The sequence below is a fragment of the Bubalus bubalis genome, chromosome 2, assembly GCF_019923935.1.
Source record: "Bubalus bubalis isolate 160015118507 breed Murrah chromosome 2, NDDB_SH_1, whole genome shotgun sequence".
NCBI lineage: Eukaryota > Metazoa > Chordata > Mammalia > Artiodactyla > Bovidae > Bubalus > Bubalus bubalis.
Window position 1 is genome coordinate 123,362,164 of NC_059158.1, and position 19,818 is coordinate 123,381,981.

The following is a 19,818-nucleotide window of genomic DNA, read 5'->3' on the forward strand; positions in this document are numbered from 1 at the left end:
ACTATGACAGAGATGAAAGGAGCCGTTTTTTTCCACCTGTGGATCTCAGCTCAGCTGTCACCTCCACATAGACGCCTTCCAGGACAGCCCTACTAAAAGAGGGGGTCTCCTCTCATATTCCTCCATTCATAACATTTTTTACAATTAGAGCTTTGTTTACTTAGTTTGGTCTCTCTTCTCTACTAATTCATAAATTCCTAGAGATTAAGACACAATGGCCTGTCTTCCCAAAACCTAGGACAGTGCCTGGCACATTATATGTTAATAAATGCTGGTTCCAGTGAGGGCGAGGACTACAGCCTATTTCCTTCATCATGTTGCCAAAGCCTAACAGAGTGCCTGGCACACGGCAGGTGCTCAAAAACAGACATGAGTAAAAATGCATCATTTAATCCCTTTAATCAGCAGGTTAGGGCACTGAGGTCCCAAGAAGGCAGTCGATCAGCCCAAAGTGTCAAGAGCCAGGACTAGAATCCAGCCCTCCCAACTTCCATCTGCCACACTAAGAAGGGTAGGACTAAAGCTGGTATCTTCTGCGGTGGCAAAAGAAAAGAAAGATTAGATGTTAAACACATTCTGGTGAGGTGAACTTTACATATAAAAATGCTTGAAGAGGAAGAGGAAAAGAACAAACACTTCCTTATGAAAAAGGTTGTTTCCCATTTTGTACCGCTATGAATACAGCCATGAGGATTCATATGTAGACATACACTTTCATTACACCTACAAGTGGAATGGCTGGGTTGTACAGTAGGTTCGTATGTTTAACTTGTCAAGAATTTGCCGAATCATCTTCCAAAGTGGTACCTTTTTAACGCTCACACTAGCAACATATAAGAAGCTCCAGTTCTTTCACATCCTAGCCAAAACCTTGGTTTTTAACTTCTAAAGCTTTCTTATTTCAGTCTTGTTAAGTGGGTGTGTTATGCTCTCATTGTGGTTTTAACTTGCATTTCACTAAAGACTCATGATGAGTATCACCGAATGTGCTTATTCGTCGTCCATATATTTTCTTTGATGAAGTGCATGTTCAAATATTTTGCCCATTTTTTTAATTGGGTTGTATGTCATATAACTTGAGTGGTAAGAGTTTGGTTTCTTTCTTTAGTTACTATTATTCTAGACATAAATTTCTTGTTGAATATATGTTTTACAAGTATTTTCTCCAAAGTCTGTGGTTTGCCTCTTCATTTTCTTAACAGTGTATTTTAAAAAGCAAAAGTTTTTAATTTTGATGAACCCTAGCTAGATTTTGGGGGGGGGTGCTCATTGTACTTTAATAAATTTTGCAAAATCAGTCTTTAAGATTTTCTCTTATGTTTTCTTTCAGAAGTTTTTATAGTTTCAGATTTTAAATTTAGGCCTTGACCAATCTCAAATCATTTTTTGTGTATGGCAACAGGTGAGAGTTCAAGTTCATTTATTTGCATGTGAATATCCAATTGCTTCAGCTCCTTTTTATTTATTTTTTTATTTTATTTTTAAACTTTACATAATTGTATTAGTTTTGCCAAATATCAAAATGAATCCACCACAGGTATACATGTGTTCCCCATCCTGAACCCTCCTCCCTCCTCCCTCCCCATTCCATCCCTCTGGGCCGTCCCAGTGCACCAGCCCCAAGCATCCAGTATCGTGCATCGAACCTGGACTGGCAACTCGTTTCATACATGATATTTTACATGTTTCAATGCCATTCTCCCAAATCTTCCCACCCTCTCCCTCTCTCACAGAGTCCATAAGACTGTTTCAGCTCCTTTTTAGAAAGATGACAGCTTCCCCTTAAAATGTTGTGACCAAAAACCAATTAAACATATGTATAATACTATTTCTGGACTATTTTTCATCGATACACATGTCATCTGTATAACAATACCGCTGAATCCTTCCTGATACAGTTTTACAGTAATAAGTCATTAAATCAGATAGTGTAACTCTTCCAACTTATTTCTTTCTGTGATTTATTTATATCATTATTTATTTATATATTATTGTCTTTTTTACTTTCCTTAAAATTTTTGAACACGTTAGAATAACTTATTCATAAAGTTTAGAATAAGTAGACATTATCTGAAGGAAAAAAGAAAGCTTGCTGAGATTCTGATTGGGATTGGAATCCATACATTATTTTGAGGAGTCATGACGTCTTAACCATATCGAGGTTTCTGATCTATGAACATAGTATATCTTCATTTATCTAGGTCTTTTTAAACTTCTCAGTGATGTTTTAGATTTTTCAGTGCAAAAGTCTTACAACTCTTATCGAATATACCCTATTTCAATTTTTTGGATGCTATTATTCTTTTTTAGTTTCCAACTGTATATTGCATAATTAGTTTTTATATATTCATTTATATCCTACAACCTTGCTAAAAGCTCAAGTTACTAGTTCCAGTAGTGTTTTTATAAACTCCATAGGATTTTCAACAAAGATAATCAACTCACCAGTGAATAATGACAATTTTACCTCTTTCTAACTTGGATGCCATTTATTTCTCTATCTTGTCTTACTGAACTGGCTAGAACTTCCAGCACAGTGTTTAATAGAAGCAATTTCTAAGAAAACACCTTGCCTAGTTTCTTATATTAGGAGGAAAGTCCTCAGTCTTTCACCATTAAATATGATGAAGGGTATCATTTTTTTCAAAAATATCCTTAATCAGGTAGAGAAAGTTCCCTTCTATTCCAACTTTACTGAAAAAGTTTCTAACAGAAGTGGATGCTGTAGAAGCATACACACTACCGTATGTAAAAGAGACAGCCAGTGGAACTTTGCTGTATGACTTGGGGAACTCAAACCAGGGCTCCATGACAACCTAGAAGGCTGGGAAAGGGTGGGATGCGGGAGGGAGGCTCTGGAAGAAGGGGACATAAGTACACCTATGGCTGATTCATGTTGATGTTTGGCAGAAATCAAAGATTTCTTTCCTTAGTACCACCGACCTCCCTTCCCAGAAGTAACCACTAACTATCTTTAAGTTAGCATTACTTTCTTCATTGCTTATATTTTCACTCTGTTAAGTCATAGCCACAGAAGATAAAGTATTATTCATGTTTTAAATTTATGGAATATTTAAACTAAGGAATCTATAGTACATTTGTAATACAAACAAGAGAGTATTACCCTAACACTGTATTGAAGGAATGGTCCCTTTCTGATAAGGTGATAATATGCTATGATTTTGCTACTATAAAACTATCCTGTTTCTTTCTAAATAGGAGGGGCACCAGGAGAGTGCCTCTTTACAGAAAAAAGTGCTAGATAATAAACATGGAAGGAGTCACAGAGTTAGAAAAAAATCCCAGTTACTGCAACTACCAGAGATTTGGGTAAAGATCATCAATAGATACTAAAACTTGGACTTCCCTGAAGTCCTGAAGTTAAAACTCCAGGCTTCAATACAGGGGGCACAAGTTCGATCTCTGGTTGAGGAACTGTTTTGGTGTGGCCAAAAAATTTAAAAATGAATTCAAAAACAAAATAGATACTAAAACTACTGGAAACAACATACACATATGCTCTCAACTATTTATTAGTTGAAAAGATATCTTTACAACAGAGAAATCTAGTAGACAGCATCCTAACCAAATGACTTAAACATCTATCATGAGAGCTTCCAGGCTGGTGAACACATGGTGATACCAGGGAGAATGGTGCACTCCAGGAGGGCACGGAAGCTCCACCCCCTTTCCCCATGCTTTGTCCTATGCATATTTTCCATCTGGCCATTCCTCAGTTTAATTCTTCTCTAATAAACGGCTGATCCAGTAAGTTCATAAATACTACCAATAACCAAGTGCTTCCTGATATGATGCAATGAGGAGGAATCACCAACGTTAGGGATCAGCAAACTGTTTCTGTAAAGATCAGTAAAAAATATTTTAGTTTTTGTGAGCCACATGGTTTCTGTCACAACTATGTAAGTGCCACTGAAACACAAAAGCAGTACATATAATATGTAAATAAATGGGTGTGGCTGTGTTTCAATAAACTTTATAAAAACAGGGGGAAGGTCAGACTGACCCATAGCTCTTGATTTGTTAACCTGCAACCTACACGGTAATCCTGTCAAAAATGTCTAATCTGAATCTAATCATATGAAAACAATCTGACAAATTCAAATTGTGGGGCATTCTATAAAAACTCAGATTTGGATTTTTTCTCAAAATAAAAAAAATCAATAAAATGACAGATAACTGAAGGTGAGGCCTATTCCAGGTTAAAGGAGGTTAAGAAGATAGGACTTGCCATGAAAACATACAGAAGATCCTTAAATGCATGTTTCTAAGTGAAAGAAGCCAGTCTGAAAAGACTATATACTGTATGATTCCAAGTACATGATATTCCGGAAAAAGCAAAACTAGAGACAATAAAAAGATCAGTGAACACCAGGGGCTTGCAAAGAGGATGAATAGAAGAAGCATGGGGGATTTTTACAGCAATTAAACTATTCTGTATGATACTATAATGGTGGCTACAAAACCCATAGAACTTTACATCACAAAGAGTGAACTTTACATCACAAAGAGTGAACTTTACATCACAAAGAGTGAACTTTAATGTATGCAAAACAAACTACAAAAAAAACAGGACAGAGGGTCCCAGGAAAGAACACAGAGGGTGAGAAGAGAATATAAATGTATTGCAAATATATGAAACAATCTTACTGAAGAGAGAGAAAAAAGGTGCTGACCTAAATAACTCTGGCAATGAACAGATTTTGTAAGACTAAGGCAAAAGGAAATCACAAAAGCACTGTATTCTAGTTAATATCAAGTTGTTTCCCACAGAGTACCAAATAACAACTCTAATACAGCTATACCTGTATGTTAAGTTTAAGTTGCTCAGTCGTGTCCGACTCTTTGCAACCCCATGGACTGTAGCCTGCCAGGCTCCTCAGTCCATGGAATTTTCCAGGCAAGGATGCTGGACTGGGTTGCTATTTCCTTCTCCAGGGAAAGTGAAAGTTGCTCAGTTGTGTCCCGACTCTTTGTAACCCCATGGACTGTAGCCTGCCAGGCTCCTCAGTCCATGGAATTTTCCAGGCCAGAATACTGGAGTGGGTAGCCTTTCCCTTCTCCAGGGGATCTTCCCAACCCAGGGATCAAACCAGGGTCTCCTGCATCACAGGCGGATTCTTTACCAGCTGAGCCACAAGGGAAGCCCAAAAATACTAGAGTGGGTAGCCTTTCCCTTCTCCAGGGGATCTTCCCAATCCAGGAATCAAACCAGGGTCTCCTGCACTGCAGGCGGATTCTTTACCAACTGAGCTATCAGGGAAGCCCATACGTGTATACTGGAATTAAACAGGTAAGTAAATGGATGGCAGATGATGGAAGCCAGGTTTCTCACAGTTGGAGTGAGGATGTACAGATAAGCAAACAGAGAAAGCTGAAATGATCCACGTGATAATGGATTAGAGTTGGAAACATCAGTAAGAACTCACATTTAACATACAGATTCAGGTGGTAAATATGAAAATATTTATACATATGTGTAAATACACAGGTTGACATATTTCCTTGCTCTGTCCAGAAAGCCTAAGAAATTAGTGAAGAGCATACCTAGCACACAGATTTTGGTCTAAAACCATACTCCAATAAAAGCAACCAAGGCTCCTGGAGAAATGGCTGGTTCTAGGACTGGCATGGGAAATACACAAAATTAGCCTGGACCATCTTAAAAACCACACACAGATGGCATACGTCAAAGGGGCACAGAAGACAACTCAAAGTTTTCAGTGACCAAATCTATAACAATCTGAGCAACAAATATCTCCCATGCAAAAGAATTTCAAATAAATTATGTAGCTATTCCACACTAAAGGAAGGAGAACATAATTCCCCACTCCTTAACTGTGTGCTGTGCATAGTGACTTCCTTCCAGAGTACCTTATGAACAGGGAGATACCAGAGTAACCAGTGATCCAGTGGAGAAACCTGTACTACTTTAGCCAAGTGGTCAAAGTCAACATCAATAACCATAAATCATTTAGAAAATATGTACCCTTGTGCCGAGGTCCAGCCCCGGCTGATCCAGGGTATTCGAAGGAGAGACGGCTAGGCGACCTATTCAAATGTTAATTAGAGATAATAAAGAGTAATAGAATGAGGATAGCTCAGTAGGAAAATTCAGTGGAGAAAAGAAGCTGAGTGGCTTGGTTTACGCAGAAAATCAATATAACCCGTGACACCAGGTTAGCTCTGACCACGGAGGCCGCAGGCGCCCTCTCGAATAGCCGAAGGTGCCCCACCTTAGACACCTTCTCGAGTGGGTCTTAGAAGCCCAGGCAAATAAATGGTCGCAGAGGATATCTGCGCTCCAGATGGACACTCAGCTGGAAGTTAAAGGGAAGAATGACATGGGGAGACCAAGCGTTGGTGAGCAAGGCCCATAGCTTTATTTTCAACAGGGGCTTTTATACCCTAAGTTACACATAGAGGATAATAGGGGATGCAAAGTCAGCAGTCTTTGATGCTTATCAAAAACCAGGGTTTCTTTGGCCTTTTAACTTCAGAAACTGTTTTCTCTCTCTAAGTCTAACACTTTAACACTTTCAACACTTCCCACTCCTCTCGCCCTGTCTATCCTACAGGGGGGTCCGCGGCACCCTTGAGTGGGGTCCTAGCCATCCCGAACACTGGAAGAACAATAGGGCTGATGACCCAGATTGTTCCAGGGGAGGAACAGTAGGCTGATGACCCAAACTGTTCCAAGGGAGGAGCAGTAGGGCTGATGACCCAAACTGCTCCGTGGGGGAACAAGAGAGCTGATCTTTCTTTTCATCCCTATCTTCTACATGCTCATTGGCAGTCATAGCGGCTAGCCATTCATTTAGCTGTCGATAGCTAGGTATAGCCTCTTCATTTTCACTTTTCTTTATAACAGGTACCTTTTCAGATTTGCTTTTTTGTTTAACAGGTACTTTTCCAACTTTACTTTCCTCTTTAACAGGTACCTTTTCAAATTCATGAGCTGGATCTAAAGCATCTCTAGTCATGTTCCACAGAGGAAAGGTTAAGTAGGGATTTTTTCCAAGCCTTGCTGAGCACAATAAGCTCTTAGCTGTTTCCCTACTTTTTCCCAGATATCTAGGTTAACAGCTAGACAGATAGTTATGTCCAAATTGTACTTAATCACTTAAACGTAAACACACAGGGGCAGACTACAATGATGAGACACTAGATGCCTGAATTACAGGCTACGACTCGGCCCCTGGTCAAGTAAAAAGACCTCCATACTGGAGAGTGAAAAAGGCCAGATGTGTTGCTAACTTGTGGGAGAGGGTATGCTTGTATATTTCTACAGAACGCAGATTCTCCGATTTGGATCTCAGACAAATTCGTCATGTCACGTTCCCCAAAGACCAGGTTTGCGGCGCACTCGCTCGCTCCCCCTCCCCCAGCCAACTCTCGCCTCCGCGCCGCCAGCAGCGCCCCGTACCCTTCTCGCTGCACCCCGCGACCTAGAGCAAAGAAGTCTGCGGCGAGTGAGGGCCAGAGAGGAAAGCGCCCCCGCGGAATGCAGTCCAGACCAGCGCGCTCCCGCAGGCGAGAGGGAAACGCAGGGAGGCCAAGCCGCAACGGCTAGCCCAGGGCCGCGAACCCCGCCCCTCCGCCCGCCGTAAGCGAGGAGGCCCACAGCCTGCCGCTCGCGTTCTGCCTCCTGCTGCTGGGGACACTGCTCCCCCGGGCGGACGCCTGCAGCTGCTTCCTGGCTCATCAATGAAATCTTGTACTAGTTTTATTCTGACAGTTTCTAACTCTCTGAGAGGCTCTAAGCTATTTGAATATCTTAAGCTTCCCATGCCTCTCGAGGCTGGGAGACTGTAAACAATCGTATGCATAGCTGTGGGTGTCCGGGTAAACTTGTCAGGCGAGTTAGAGAGCCATCTGAGGGGTTTGGATTTAAACACTCCTAATTGCCCAGGAACTTTATTAATTGGAGCTGTAAGTTAACTCTTTGACAGAGAGAGCGAGATGGTGGTGGGGGACAGCCCCCAGTAAAGTCAGAGGTGAGAGCACAAAGCAATAAAGTAGGCAGACTCTGGTTTTTTGGGGGTAGATGCTCGAGAATATCCAGGGGCACTCCCGAGGCTCGATCCCGCCTTTGCGTATGCCGAGCCTCCTTCCTCATGACCTTTGTCACGAGTGGAATGTCTCCCGCCGGCTCCCGGCACCCTTGATATGATGTGATATGATAAAAGTGACACTATCTGTGTGATTTTCCTCTCGAAAACCCATAGCTCCAGTCTAATCATGAGAAAAATCATCAGGCACATTCCAATAGAGGGATATCCTACAGTAAGCTTGATCAGTATTCCCCAAAACTGTGTAAGTCCTCAAACAAGGAAAATCTGAGAAATTGCCACAGTTCACAGAGCCTAGAGAGACATGACAACTACGTGTAATGTAGTATCCTGGCTGGGATCCTGGAGCAGAAAAAGGACATCAGTAAAAACTAAGGAAACCTGAATCAACTATGGACTGTACTTAATAAGACATCAACACTGGTTCATTAATTGCAACAAATGCAGCATACTAATATGTTAATAATAGGGGAAACTGTGGAGGGGAGAATTAAATATAAACAAATAAATAAAGATTTAAAAGATAAGGAAAATTTTTCTAACTATTCTAGTAGTCACCCATCAGAACAGACTGCTCTACAAAGTACCAGTTCACTGGGAGTAACGGGGTATAAAGAATTGAGTTCTGAATTGGACGTTTGGATAAAATCTCCACAGCTTTTCTTTATTTAATAGATGAAATGATTTTACATTCAGAACACAAATCTAAAGTATTGCAAAGTATTAAAATGCCAGATCAAGAAATAATTAAAATGTCATATAGTCTAGATAATTGGTTTGTATATTATTCTGAAAATTTGTCATCTATATAAAGTAATACATGATATCTCTATGATATCAAAATATCTGATCAATATCCATTTCCCCTATGTTAATAATAGATTTGTTTTACTATATTTATATGCTTATATATGGATACAATCTTAGGTATTATTATATTTACACTTATTTATAAATGTTAGTTTATATCCACTACACTTATTTGTTCTATTTACACAACTTTAGATTTTAATGGCATGGTATAGTGGTTCAATGATTCTCAAGGCAGAATGGATCCAATTTAACCAAAGTTTCTTGGTTGAGGGACAAAAAGACAATTATGGGAAGAGACCATGTTAAGCTATGGATGGCAAAAGTGATTTATCAAAAGGACAGCTGGAAAGGCAAGAAGGCATCTAAAATAACCCCAATGAACATTTGGTTTGTATACAAGATTCTCTGTGCCATGATGTCAAGCATCCTTCCAGCTTTCAGTGTTCAAAACATTAAAGCAAGGCCAACAGGCACATGAAAAGATGCTCAACATTGCTAATTATTAGATAAACACAAATCAAAACTATAATGAGATCAGACCAGACCTCAGACCAGTCAGAATGGCCACCCTCAAAGTCTACAAATAGTCGACTCCCCTGGTGTCCAGTGGTCAAGACTCTGTGTGCCCAGCACAGGCGCCTGGCTTCAATCCCTGGTTAGGGAACTAGATCCCACGTGCCCAGAGACTAAGACCTGGTGCAGCCAAATAAATATATAAATGAAAATATTTTTAAAAGTCTACAAATAATAAATGCTGGAGAGTGTGTGGAGAAAACAGGACCCTCCTACACTGTTGGCGGGAATATAAATTGGTGTAGTCACTATGGAGAGCAGGATGGAAGCTCCTTAAAAAACTAAAACTAGAGTTACCATATGATCTGGGAACCCCACTCCTGGGCACATATCCAAAATAGACAAAAACTCTTAACTGAAATGTTCACAGCAGCACTATTTACAAAACCAAAACATGGAAGCAACCTAAATGTCCATCATCAGAGGAATGGATAAAGAAGATGTGATATACACATAAAATGGGATATTACTCAGCCATATAAAAAAACAAAGTAGTACCATTTGCAACAACATGGATGAACCTAGATATTATCATACTAAATGAAGTTAAGTCAGACACAGAAAGACAAATATTATATACTTATCTGTGGAATCTAAAATAATAATACAAATGAACTTTTTTACAAGACAAAAATAGACTCACAGACATAGAAAATAAAATTATGGTTATCAAAGGGAAAGGGTGGGAAGGATAAATTAGAAATTTGAAATTAACAGATACACACTACTATGTATAAAATTTAAACAACAAGGACTATTGTAAAGCACAGGGAGCTAACTATATTCAATATAATAACCTATAATGGAAAAGAATCTGAAAAAGAATATGTATGTGTGTGAATCTGTTTGTTATATACCTGAAACATGGTAAATCAACTATACTTCAACTAAAAATAAAACAGTAGAGCATGATGAACTAAATTAAAAGACTCTTTTGACTCTAAGCAAACCCATTTATTTCAGAGATTCTATTTAAGCAAGTAAGGTAATAGAGAAGAATAAAGAGTCAACTGAGTGTACTGCTTAGGAGTACATGGTTGTATAGCTAAACTGCAAGGGTTGGACTGCAGCTTTGCCTTGTTTTTGCCATGTAATCTCAGGCAAGCTTCTCAACTTCTCTCTCTGTTCTTTAGTTTCTTCATCTGCAAAATGGAGATAATACCAGTTCCTAATTTAGAAGGATGCTGTGAGGATGAAATGAGAAAATCTAGGTAAAGCTCTTAGCACAAATTAGTTCAAAAATTCCTCAGTAATAAGCTATTTGGTCTTTGTTATGTACACAATTCATAAAAGGTAAATTCACTAACTTTGCAGAGTTCCACTGTACCTCAAATTAGAGGACAAAGGTAGGCACAGAGCACACGGCTCAGAAAGGCCTGAAGCCCAAAGTTTATCTTTTAATCTGTGGAACACATTTTCCACATGCACAATATTAATAGAAACAGGTAACAGATGAAAGATGTGAGTAGGCTGTGCTGAGCATTTGCAGTGATCCACACCACTGCTCTAATGGGGAGCAACTCTGTGGTACTTGGGAAGGAAAAGAACACAGTGACCCCGGGGAGAATATATCTTCCCTTGGCACTAGAGCAGCCTGATGATTACATCTTGTTCTCAAGGGCTTCAGAGAATCTATTCTGCACTGTACCAAGCAGAGCACTTACTGTACTAACACTAAGAAACACTGTAACCCATAATACACACAAAGATTTTAAAATAAGAAAAGTAGGGATTTGTTTTTATTTCAAAATCTGAGTATACTTTTGGTGATAGCCTTTCAAAAACAGGACACTGTAATTGGCAATATTTTAGCACCAACTCTCAATCTCCCCCTAACAAGTAGAGTGACTAGCCTGTCTTCTCTATGAGTTAAAACACCATGCTTTCTTCTTAGGCAAGTAACATCGAGCAGTAAAGCCACTTGAATTAGATGAAAAAAAAAAAAAAAAGGGAAGGGAGAAGAGTTTAGAAATTTTACAAAGTCAATCAGGAAGCAAAATGTCAAGACTTCACTACATTTTTAAAAGTTAACTATGTACACTTACACTGCACACATATAAACCAAGTTTGTGGTTTCCCAATAACATTCTCCAGTAATGGAATCACAGCTCCTCAGAGAAATGACTGATCCCAGGGCTGGGGTAGGAAAAGAACAGGACACATCTGCAACATCTTAGATCAAAAAGTAAGGAAGTGCTCAAAGAAGGATGTGGACATGTTAAAAGGACATGGAGCCTTGTCCTTTCTTTCTGTAACAAAAGAAAATCCAAGGACATATGTTAGTTCAGTTCCTTTAATCTGAATTAATTTCTTCATTCAGGAGTCTTTTATTGTCTTTCATTGGCAATTTTGAATAGTGTTTTTGGCTACCCCCAGCTAAAATGAGGATGATTAGACCATCAGAGTAAAATAAAAATAAAGAATTATAATCCTCTGAATAAAGTAAGTATCCGTGAGTGCACAATGATATAAACCAAAGATTAAATACATGGGGCAGGAGTAGGAATGAGGGGGTAGGATAAAAAGCTCTTCCTTACTGTAGAAAAACAACTAATATATGTAAAATCAATGATGGAATAAGAAGAATCATCGTTTGCCGAACATCATAACTGTTCATCAAAGAATCATCAAGAATCATCAAATAATGCTAAACTAGTGGATGAAAGATTGGGAAGTAACAGGACATTCACATAGTCTCAGAATGTATCCCTAACAAGTTACTTTTCAAGTACAACCAAAATTTACAGTAGAGAAACCTGGCAGCTATCACCTTCAGTTCAGTTCAGTTCAGTCGCTCAGTCGTGTCCGACTCTTTGCGACCACATAGACTGCAGCACACCAGGCCTCCCTGCCCATCACCAGCTCCCAGAATTTACTCAAACTCATGTCCATTGAGCCGGTGATGCCATCCAACCATCTCATCCTCTGTCGTTCCCTTCTCCTGCCCTCAATCTTTCCCAGCATCAGGGTCTTTTCGAATAAGTCAGCTATTCACATCAGGTGGCCAAAGTTTCAGCTTCAACATCAATCCTTCCAATGAACACCCAGGATTGATCTCCTTTAGGATGGACTGGTTGCATCTCTTTGCAGTCCAAGGGACTCTCAAGAGTCTTCTCCAACACCACAGTGCAAAAGCATCAATTCTTTGGTGCTCGGCTTTCTTTATAGTCCAACTCTCACATCCATACATGACTACTGGAAAAACCATAGCCTTGACTAGACGGACCTTTGTTGACAAAGTAATGTCTCTGTTTTTTAATATACTGTCTAGGTTGGTCATAACTTTCCCTTCTAAGGAGTAAGCATCTTTTAATTTCATGGCTTCAGTCACCATCTGCAGTGATTTTGGAGCCCAAAAAAATAAAGTCAGCCACTGTTTCCCCATCTATTTCCCATGAAGTGATGGCCATGATCTTAGTTTTCTGAATGTTGAGCTTTAAGTCAACTTTTTCACTCTCTTCTTTCAATTTCATCAAGAGGTTCTTTAGTTCTTCACTTTCTGCCATAAGGGTGGTGTCATCTGCATATCTGAGGTTATTGATATTTCTCATGGCAGTCTTGATTCCAGCTTGTGCTTCCTCCAGCCCAGCGTTTCTCATGATGTACTCTGCATAAGTTAAATAAGCAGGGTGACAATACACAGCCTTGATGTACTCCTTTTCCTATTTTTAACCAGTCTGTTCCATGTCCAGTTCTAACTGTTGCTTCCTGACCTGCATACAGGTTTCTCAAGAGGCAGGTCGGGTGGTCTGGTATTCCCCGCTCTTTCAGAATTTTCCACAGTTTATTGTGATCCACACAGTCAAAGGTTTTAGCATAGTCAATAAAGCAAAATTGATGTTTTTCTGGAACTCTCTTGCTTTTTCAATGATTCAGTGGATGTTGACAATTTAGTTCCCCTGCCTTTTCTAAATCCAGTTTGAACATCTGGAAGTTCACAGTTCACATAGTGCTGAAGCCTGGCTTGGAGAATTTTGAGCATTACTTTGCTAGCAAAGTGATGAGTGAGATGAGTGCAATTGTGCGGTAGTTTGAGCATTATTTGACATGGCCTTTCTTTGGGACTGGAATGAAAATTGACCTTTTCCAGTCCTGTGGCCACTGTTGAGTTTTCCAAATTTGCTGGCATATTGAGTGCAGCACTTTCATAGCATCTTCTTTTAGGATTTGAAATAGCTCAACTGGAATTCCATCACCTCCACTAGCTTTGTTCCTAGTGATGCTTCCTAAGGCCCACCTGACTTCACATTCCAGGATGTTTGGCTCTAGGTGAGTGATCACACCATCATGATTATCTTGGTCATGAAGATCTTTTTTATACAGTTCTTCTGTGTATTCTTGCCACCTCATCTTAATATCTTCTGCTTCTATTAGGTCCATACCATTTCTGTCCTTTACTGAGCCCATCTTTGCATGAAATGTACCCTTCGTATCTCTAATTTTCTTGAAGAGATCTCTAGTCTTTCCCATTCTATTGTTTTCCTCTATTTCTTTGCACTGATCACTGAGGAGGGCTTTCTTATCTCTCCTTGCTATTCTTTGGAACTCTGCATTCAAATGTGTTTATCTTTCCTTTTCTCCTTTGCTTTTTGCTTCTCTTCTTTTCACAGCTATTTGTAAGGCCTTCTCAGACAGCAGCCATTTTGCTTTTTCGCATTTCTTTTTCTTGGGGATGGTCTTGCTCCCTGTCTCCTGTACAATGTCCTGAACCTCCATCCATAGTTCATCAGGCACTCTATTATATCTAGTCCCTTAAATCTATTTCTGACTTCCACTGTATAATCATAAAGGATTTGATTTAGGTCATACCTGAATGGTCTAGTGGTTTTCCCTACTTTCTTCAATTTAAGTCTGAATTCAGCAATAAGGAGTTCATGACCTGAGCCACAGTCAGCTCCTGGTCTTGTTTTTGCTGACTGTATAGAGCTTTTCCATCTTTGGCTGCAAAGAATATAATCAATCTGATTTTGCCTTAACCAACTGATTGAAGTCACCATTGTCAGCAATGTGGGCATTTGACAGCATGTGTGTCTTGGTGTAAATGCACTGAAGGTCAGCATCATTTCAATGATTTCTCTGCCAAAAGCATAACCTAAATCTAATAGAGAAAACACTGGAAAAACCCACCTGAGGGAAGCATTCTACAAAAAAACTAGCCTGTACTATTCAAGATTGCCAATGTGATGAAACACAATAAAAGACTCCCAAATGGGTTTATTTCTGGGTTTTCTATCTTGTTCCATTGGCCTATGTCTCTGTTTTTGTGCCAGTACTATACTGTCCTGATGACTGTAGCTTTGTAGAATAATCTGAAGTCAAGAAGGTTGATTCCTCCAGCTCCATTCTTCTTAAGACTGGTTTGGCTATTCAGGGTCTTTTGTGTTTCCATAGGAATTGTGAAATTTTCTGTTCTAGTTCTGTGAAAAATACCATTGGTATTTGTTAGGGATCACACTGAATCTGTAGATTGCATTTGGTAGTATAGTCATTTTCACAATATTGATTCTTCCTACCCAGGAACATGGAATATTTCTCCATATGTTTATGTCATCTTTGATTTCTTTCATTAGTGTCTTATAATTTTCTATGTACAGTTCTTTTGTTTCCTTAGGTAGTTTATTCCTAGATATTTCATTCTTTTTGTTGCAATGGTGAGTGGGATTGATTCCTTAATTTCTCTTTCTGACTTTTCATTGTTAGTATATAGAAATGCAAGTGATTTCTGTGTATTGATTTTGTATCCTGCAACTTTGCTAAATTCACTGACTAGCTCTAGTATTTTTCTGATACTATCTTTAGGGTTTTCTATGTACAATATCATGTCATCTGCAAACAATAAGAGCTTTACTTCTTTTCCGATCTGGATTCCTTTTATTTCTTTTTCTTCGATGATTGCTGTAGCTAGGACTTCCAGAACCATGTTGAATAATAGTGGTGAAAGTGGACACCCTTGTCTTGTTCCTGATCTCAGGGTTAATGCTTTCAGTTTTTCCCCATTGAGAATAATGTTTGCTATAGGCTTATCATATATGGCCTTTACTCTGTTGAGGCAGGGTACTTCTATGCCCATTTTTTGAAGAGTTTTAATCATAAATAGGTGCTGAATTTTGTCAAAGGCTTTTTCTGCATCTAATGAGATCATCATATGGTTTTTATCTTTCAATATATTAATACGGTATATCACATTGATTGATTTGCATATATTGAAGAATCCTTGCATTCCTGGAATAAACCCAACTTGATCATGGTGTATGAGATTTTTGATGTATTGCTGAATTCTGTCTGCTAAAATTTTGTTGAGGATTTTTGCATTTGTGTTCATCAGTGATATTGGCCTGTAGTTTTCCTTTTGTGTGTTGTCTTTGTCTGGTTTTGGCATCAGAGTGATGGTGGCCTCATAGAATGAGTAATGGAACAAGATTCAAAGCCCAGAAATAAACCCATGCACCTATGGGTACCTTATTTTTGACAAAAGAGGCGAATATACAATGGGGCAAAGACAGCCTCTTCAATAAATGGTGCTGGGAAAACTGGACAGCTGCATGTAAAAGAATGAAATTAGAACACTTCCTAATGCCACACACAAAGATAAACTCAAAATGGATTAAAGACCTAAATGTAAGACAGAAATTATAAAACTCTAAGAGGAAAACATAGGCAGAACACTCGATGACATAAATCAAAGCAAGATCCTCTATGACCCACCTCCTAGAGTAACGGAAATAAAAACAAAAGTAAACAAGTGGGACCTGATTAAACTTAAAAGCTTTTGCACAACAAAGGAAACTATAAGTAAGGTGAAAAGACAACCTTCAGAATGGGAGGAAGTAATAACAAATGAAACAACTGACAAAGGATTAATTTCCAAAATATACAAGCAGCTCACACAACTCAATGCCAGAAAAACAAACAACCCAATCAAAAAGTGAGGAGAAGACCTAAACAGACATTTCTCCAAAGAAGACATACAGATGGCTAGCAAACACATGAAAAGATGCTCAACATCACTCATTATTAGAGAAATGCAAATCAAAACCACAATGAGACATCACCTCACACCGGTCAGAATGGCCATCATCAAAAAGTCTACAAGCAATAAATGCTGGAGTGGGTGTGGAGAAAAGGGAATGCTCTTGCATTGCTGGTGGGAATGTAAATTGATACAGCCACTATGGAAGACGGTATGGAGAGTCCTTAAAAAACTAGGAATAAAACCACCATATGAACCAGCAATCCCACGCCTAGGCATATATCCTGAGGAAACCAAAATTGAAAAAGACACATGTATCCCATTGTTCATTGTAGCACTATTTACAATAGCTAGAACGTGAAAGCAACCTAGATGTCCATCAACAGATGAATGGATAAAGAAGTTGTGGTACATATACATAATGGAATATTACTCAGCCATAAAGAAGAATGCATTTAAGTCAGTTCTGATGAGGTGGATGAACCTAGAACCTATCATACAGACTGAAGTGAGTCAGAAAGGGAAAGTTAAATATTGTATTCTAATGCATATATATGGAATCTAGAAAAATGGTACTGAAGAATTTATTTACAGGCAATGGAGAAACAGACATAGAGAACAGACTTATGGACATAGGGAGAGGGGAGGAGAGGATGAGATGTATGGAAAGAGCAACATGGAAACTTACATTACCATATGTAAAATAGATAGCCAACCATCTATTTGCTGTATGGCTCAGGAAACTCAAACAGGGGCTCTGTATCAATCTAGAGAGGTGGGATGGGGTGAGAGATGGGAGGGAGGTTCAGAAGGGAGGGGATATATGTATACCTATGGCTGATTCATGTTGAGGTTTGACAGAAAACAACAAAATTCTGTAAAGCAATTATCCTTCAAAAAAAATAATTAAAATCAACAACAACAAAAAAGACTCCTGGATGAAGAAATTAATTCAGATTAAAGAAACTGAACTAACATACATCTTTGGATTTTCTTTTGTTCAGAAAGACCTTACTGAGACAGGTAAAATCTCAGTAAGGTCTGTAAATTAGTTGATAGCATTGTTTCAATGTTAAGTTTCTGATTTTCATTACTTTAACTATATATAGTTAATATATAATATAAGCAAATTCCCTGTTTTTGGAAAATACACCCTGAAATATTTAGAGGTAAAAGGGAATAATGTCTGCAACATACTTCTAAATGGTTCAGAGAGAAAAATGAAGTGGAAAAGTAAGAAAGGAACTGGGGAGGAGGAGGAGAGAGAAAAACAAATGTAACAAAATGGTGACATTTGGGGAACCTGTGTGAAGAGCTTTCAGGAGTTTCCACAACTTCTCTATCTCAAATTATGTCAGTTGAAAAACATTAAGTTGGATATAAAGTGCTACATCTGCCAAAATTCACAGAAATGTACACTAAGATCTGTACATTATACCATATATAAATCGCAATTCAATTAAAGCAATAAAAGCTTATTCTAGATGTTTCATCAAATGTTGATGACTGGAACACTTCTGTAATTAAGACCAGAGGATAGAAACCCACCAAGGACCTATCTAAATGAAGACTACATTCACACCTGCTGTATGCTGAGCTTGGAATGATACACTACACCAGTGAGGCTGGTCATCACTCTGTGCCCACAATGACCAGATGCTCTCGTGATCTCCTAGCTGGACAGATAGAGGCCTGCTACCTTCCTGTCATGCTCCCCAGGATGCCCTCTGTGTGCTCAGCCAGGTAACACTACCTTCTCTTGTTAACTAGCCTCCAAATACATAAAGCCATTTTTCATGAGGAATCATAGATCTTCAATTTTTTTTAATTAAAAAAAAAAAAAAGGAGAAGTCAAACATGATAGTGACAATCCCTGAGGAAGGCACACATGTTGCTAAATAAGCCTTGGAGAGATACTGCTGCTGATACCAAGGCCCAGAGCAAGAGCAAGGCTCACACCTGGATTAGAACACAGATTGATATCTTTCAAAGTGCTTTTAAAAGATTACTATCACTCTAATACTCACTATTCTTTTTTGAAACACTAATAAAACAAAGTGGCTGAGACATCTCATACCTTGCTTTAGAAATACTATAAAATCCTTTACAGTTTGGTCCAAATGAACTCCATGATATACTACAGGTCTGAAATTGCGATGCTCAAATGAACGAATGAGGCGAACTGTAATGGTCACATCTTCGGAAGCCATGTGCAGAAATTCCTGTGGCAAGGGATAATAACATCAGCTCATAATTATCCACCAGCCTGCATTTCCTCCATCAGCTCTCAGGCACCCAGCCCATCTCTCCCACACTGCACAGTTAACGACAGAATTCCCAGAACCAGACCAGATTCCGGGACAACCAAAGGGTCCCAAGGTCGCTTCCACCTACCCACTGTGATCCTGGACAGCTTTACCACAGTTCCTGGTGTTCTGACAGGTAGAAAACTGACAAGGTACAGAAGATGAACACCAACTCAGGAGTGTGGGTGTATGTGGAGAAGTGGGGCTGCACGTGTTACTGCTCTGGTGTGCTACACCACCAATCTCATTTGGCCCTGAGAGGAAGTTCACTTATATTAGCATCAAATATCAGGTTGCATTTTCATTTCACAAATGCTGCCAGATTTCAGAACTGATTTAATCATGTGTCATAGTATTATCCAGGCTTCCCAGGTGGTGCTAGTGGTAAAGAATCCACCTGACATTGCAAGAGACGAAAGAAAATCAGGGTTCCATCCATGGGTTGGGAAGATCCCCTGGAGGAGGGCATGGTAACCCACTCCAGTATCCTTACCTAGAAAATGCCATGGACAGAGAAGCCTGGTAGGCTAGAATCCATAGGATTGCAAAGAGCTGGACACAACTGAAACAACTTAGCGTGCATAGTATCACCCATTGTCCACACTATTGTTTAATTTGAATATGTTTATTTCACCCTAAACTATGTAATAGTCCTACATACCAGTGTTAATATTATCAGATTTAATTCTATTACCAAACCATACTTTAATTTTATTACCAAATCATACTTATTTTAAGATGAGGAAAAATTCATTGCACTAAATGCCCAAGGTCATAAAACATGGAGCCAGGATTCAAGCACCAACTTAATTCCAAATTTCATGATCTAATATATAATATACTGTTAAAAAAAAAAAGTCCCCCCAAATAATTTCCTCCAAAAAATCTGCAAAGTTGACAATGTTTTAAAAATAAAATTATGGTACATTTCTAATTAGTAGCAACTACTTAATGCTTTCAACTTTGCATATAACTTTCAGCCATAATACACAATACTGAAAACAAAATAGCTGTAATGCTAGTAAGATAAAATAAGATGTCCAATCTCACCAGTAATCAGAGAAAT

At 38.9% G+C, this 19,818-nt stretch overlaps 1 protein-coding gene across 9 annotated transcripts in view; it reads right to left on the minus strand.

Annotated features, from left to right (window-relative positions):
* The window catches only part of C2H2orf76 (chromosome 2 C2orf76 homolog), a 107,509-nt gene that overhangs the window by 24,759 nt on the left and 62,932 nt on the right, over positions 1-19,818 (minus strand). For 6 of the 9 annotated variants that reach the window (XM_006057166.3, XM_044936381.1, XM_044936372.1 and 3 more), the window contains exon 3: positions 18,524-18,668. The exons of 1 other annotated variant lie outside the window; for it this stretch is intronic. In XM_006057166.3, coding sequence (XP_006057228.1) covers positions 18,524-18,656 — 133 coding nt within the window. In that variant the 5' untranslated portion in view covers positions 18,657-18,668. Of the gene's footprint in view, positions 1-18,522; positions 18,669-18,840; positions 19,007-19,818 lie in introns of those variants that run through there. 2 more of the 9 variants (XM_044936395.1, XM_044936369.1) reach the window with 2 other exon arrangements.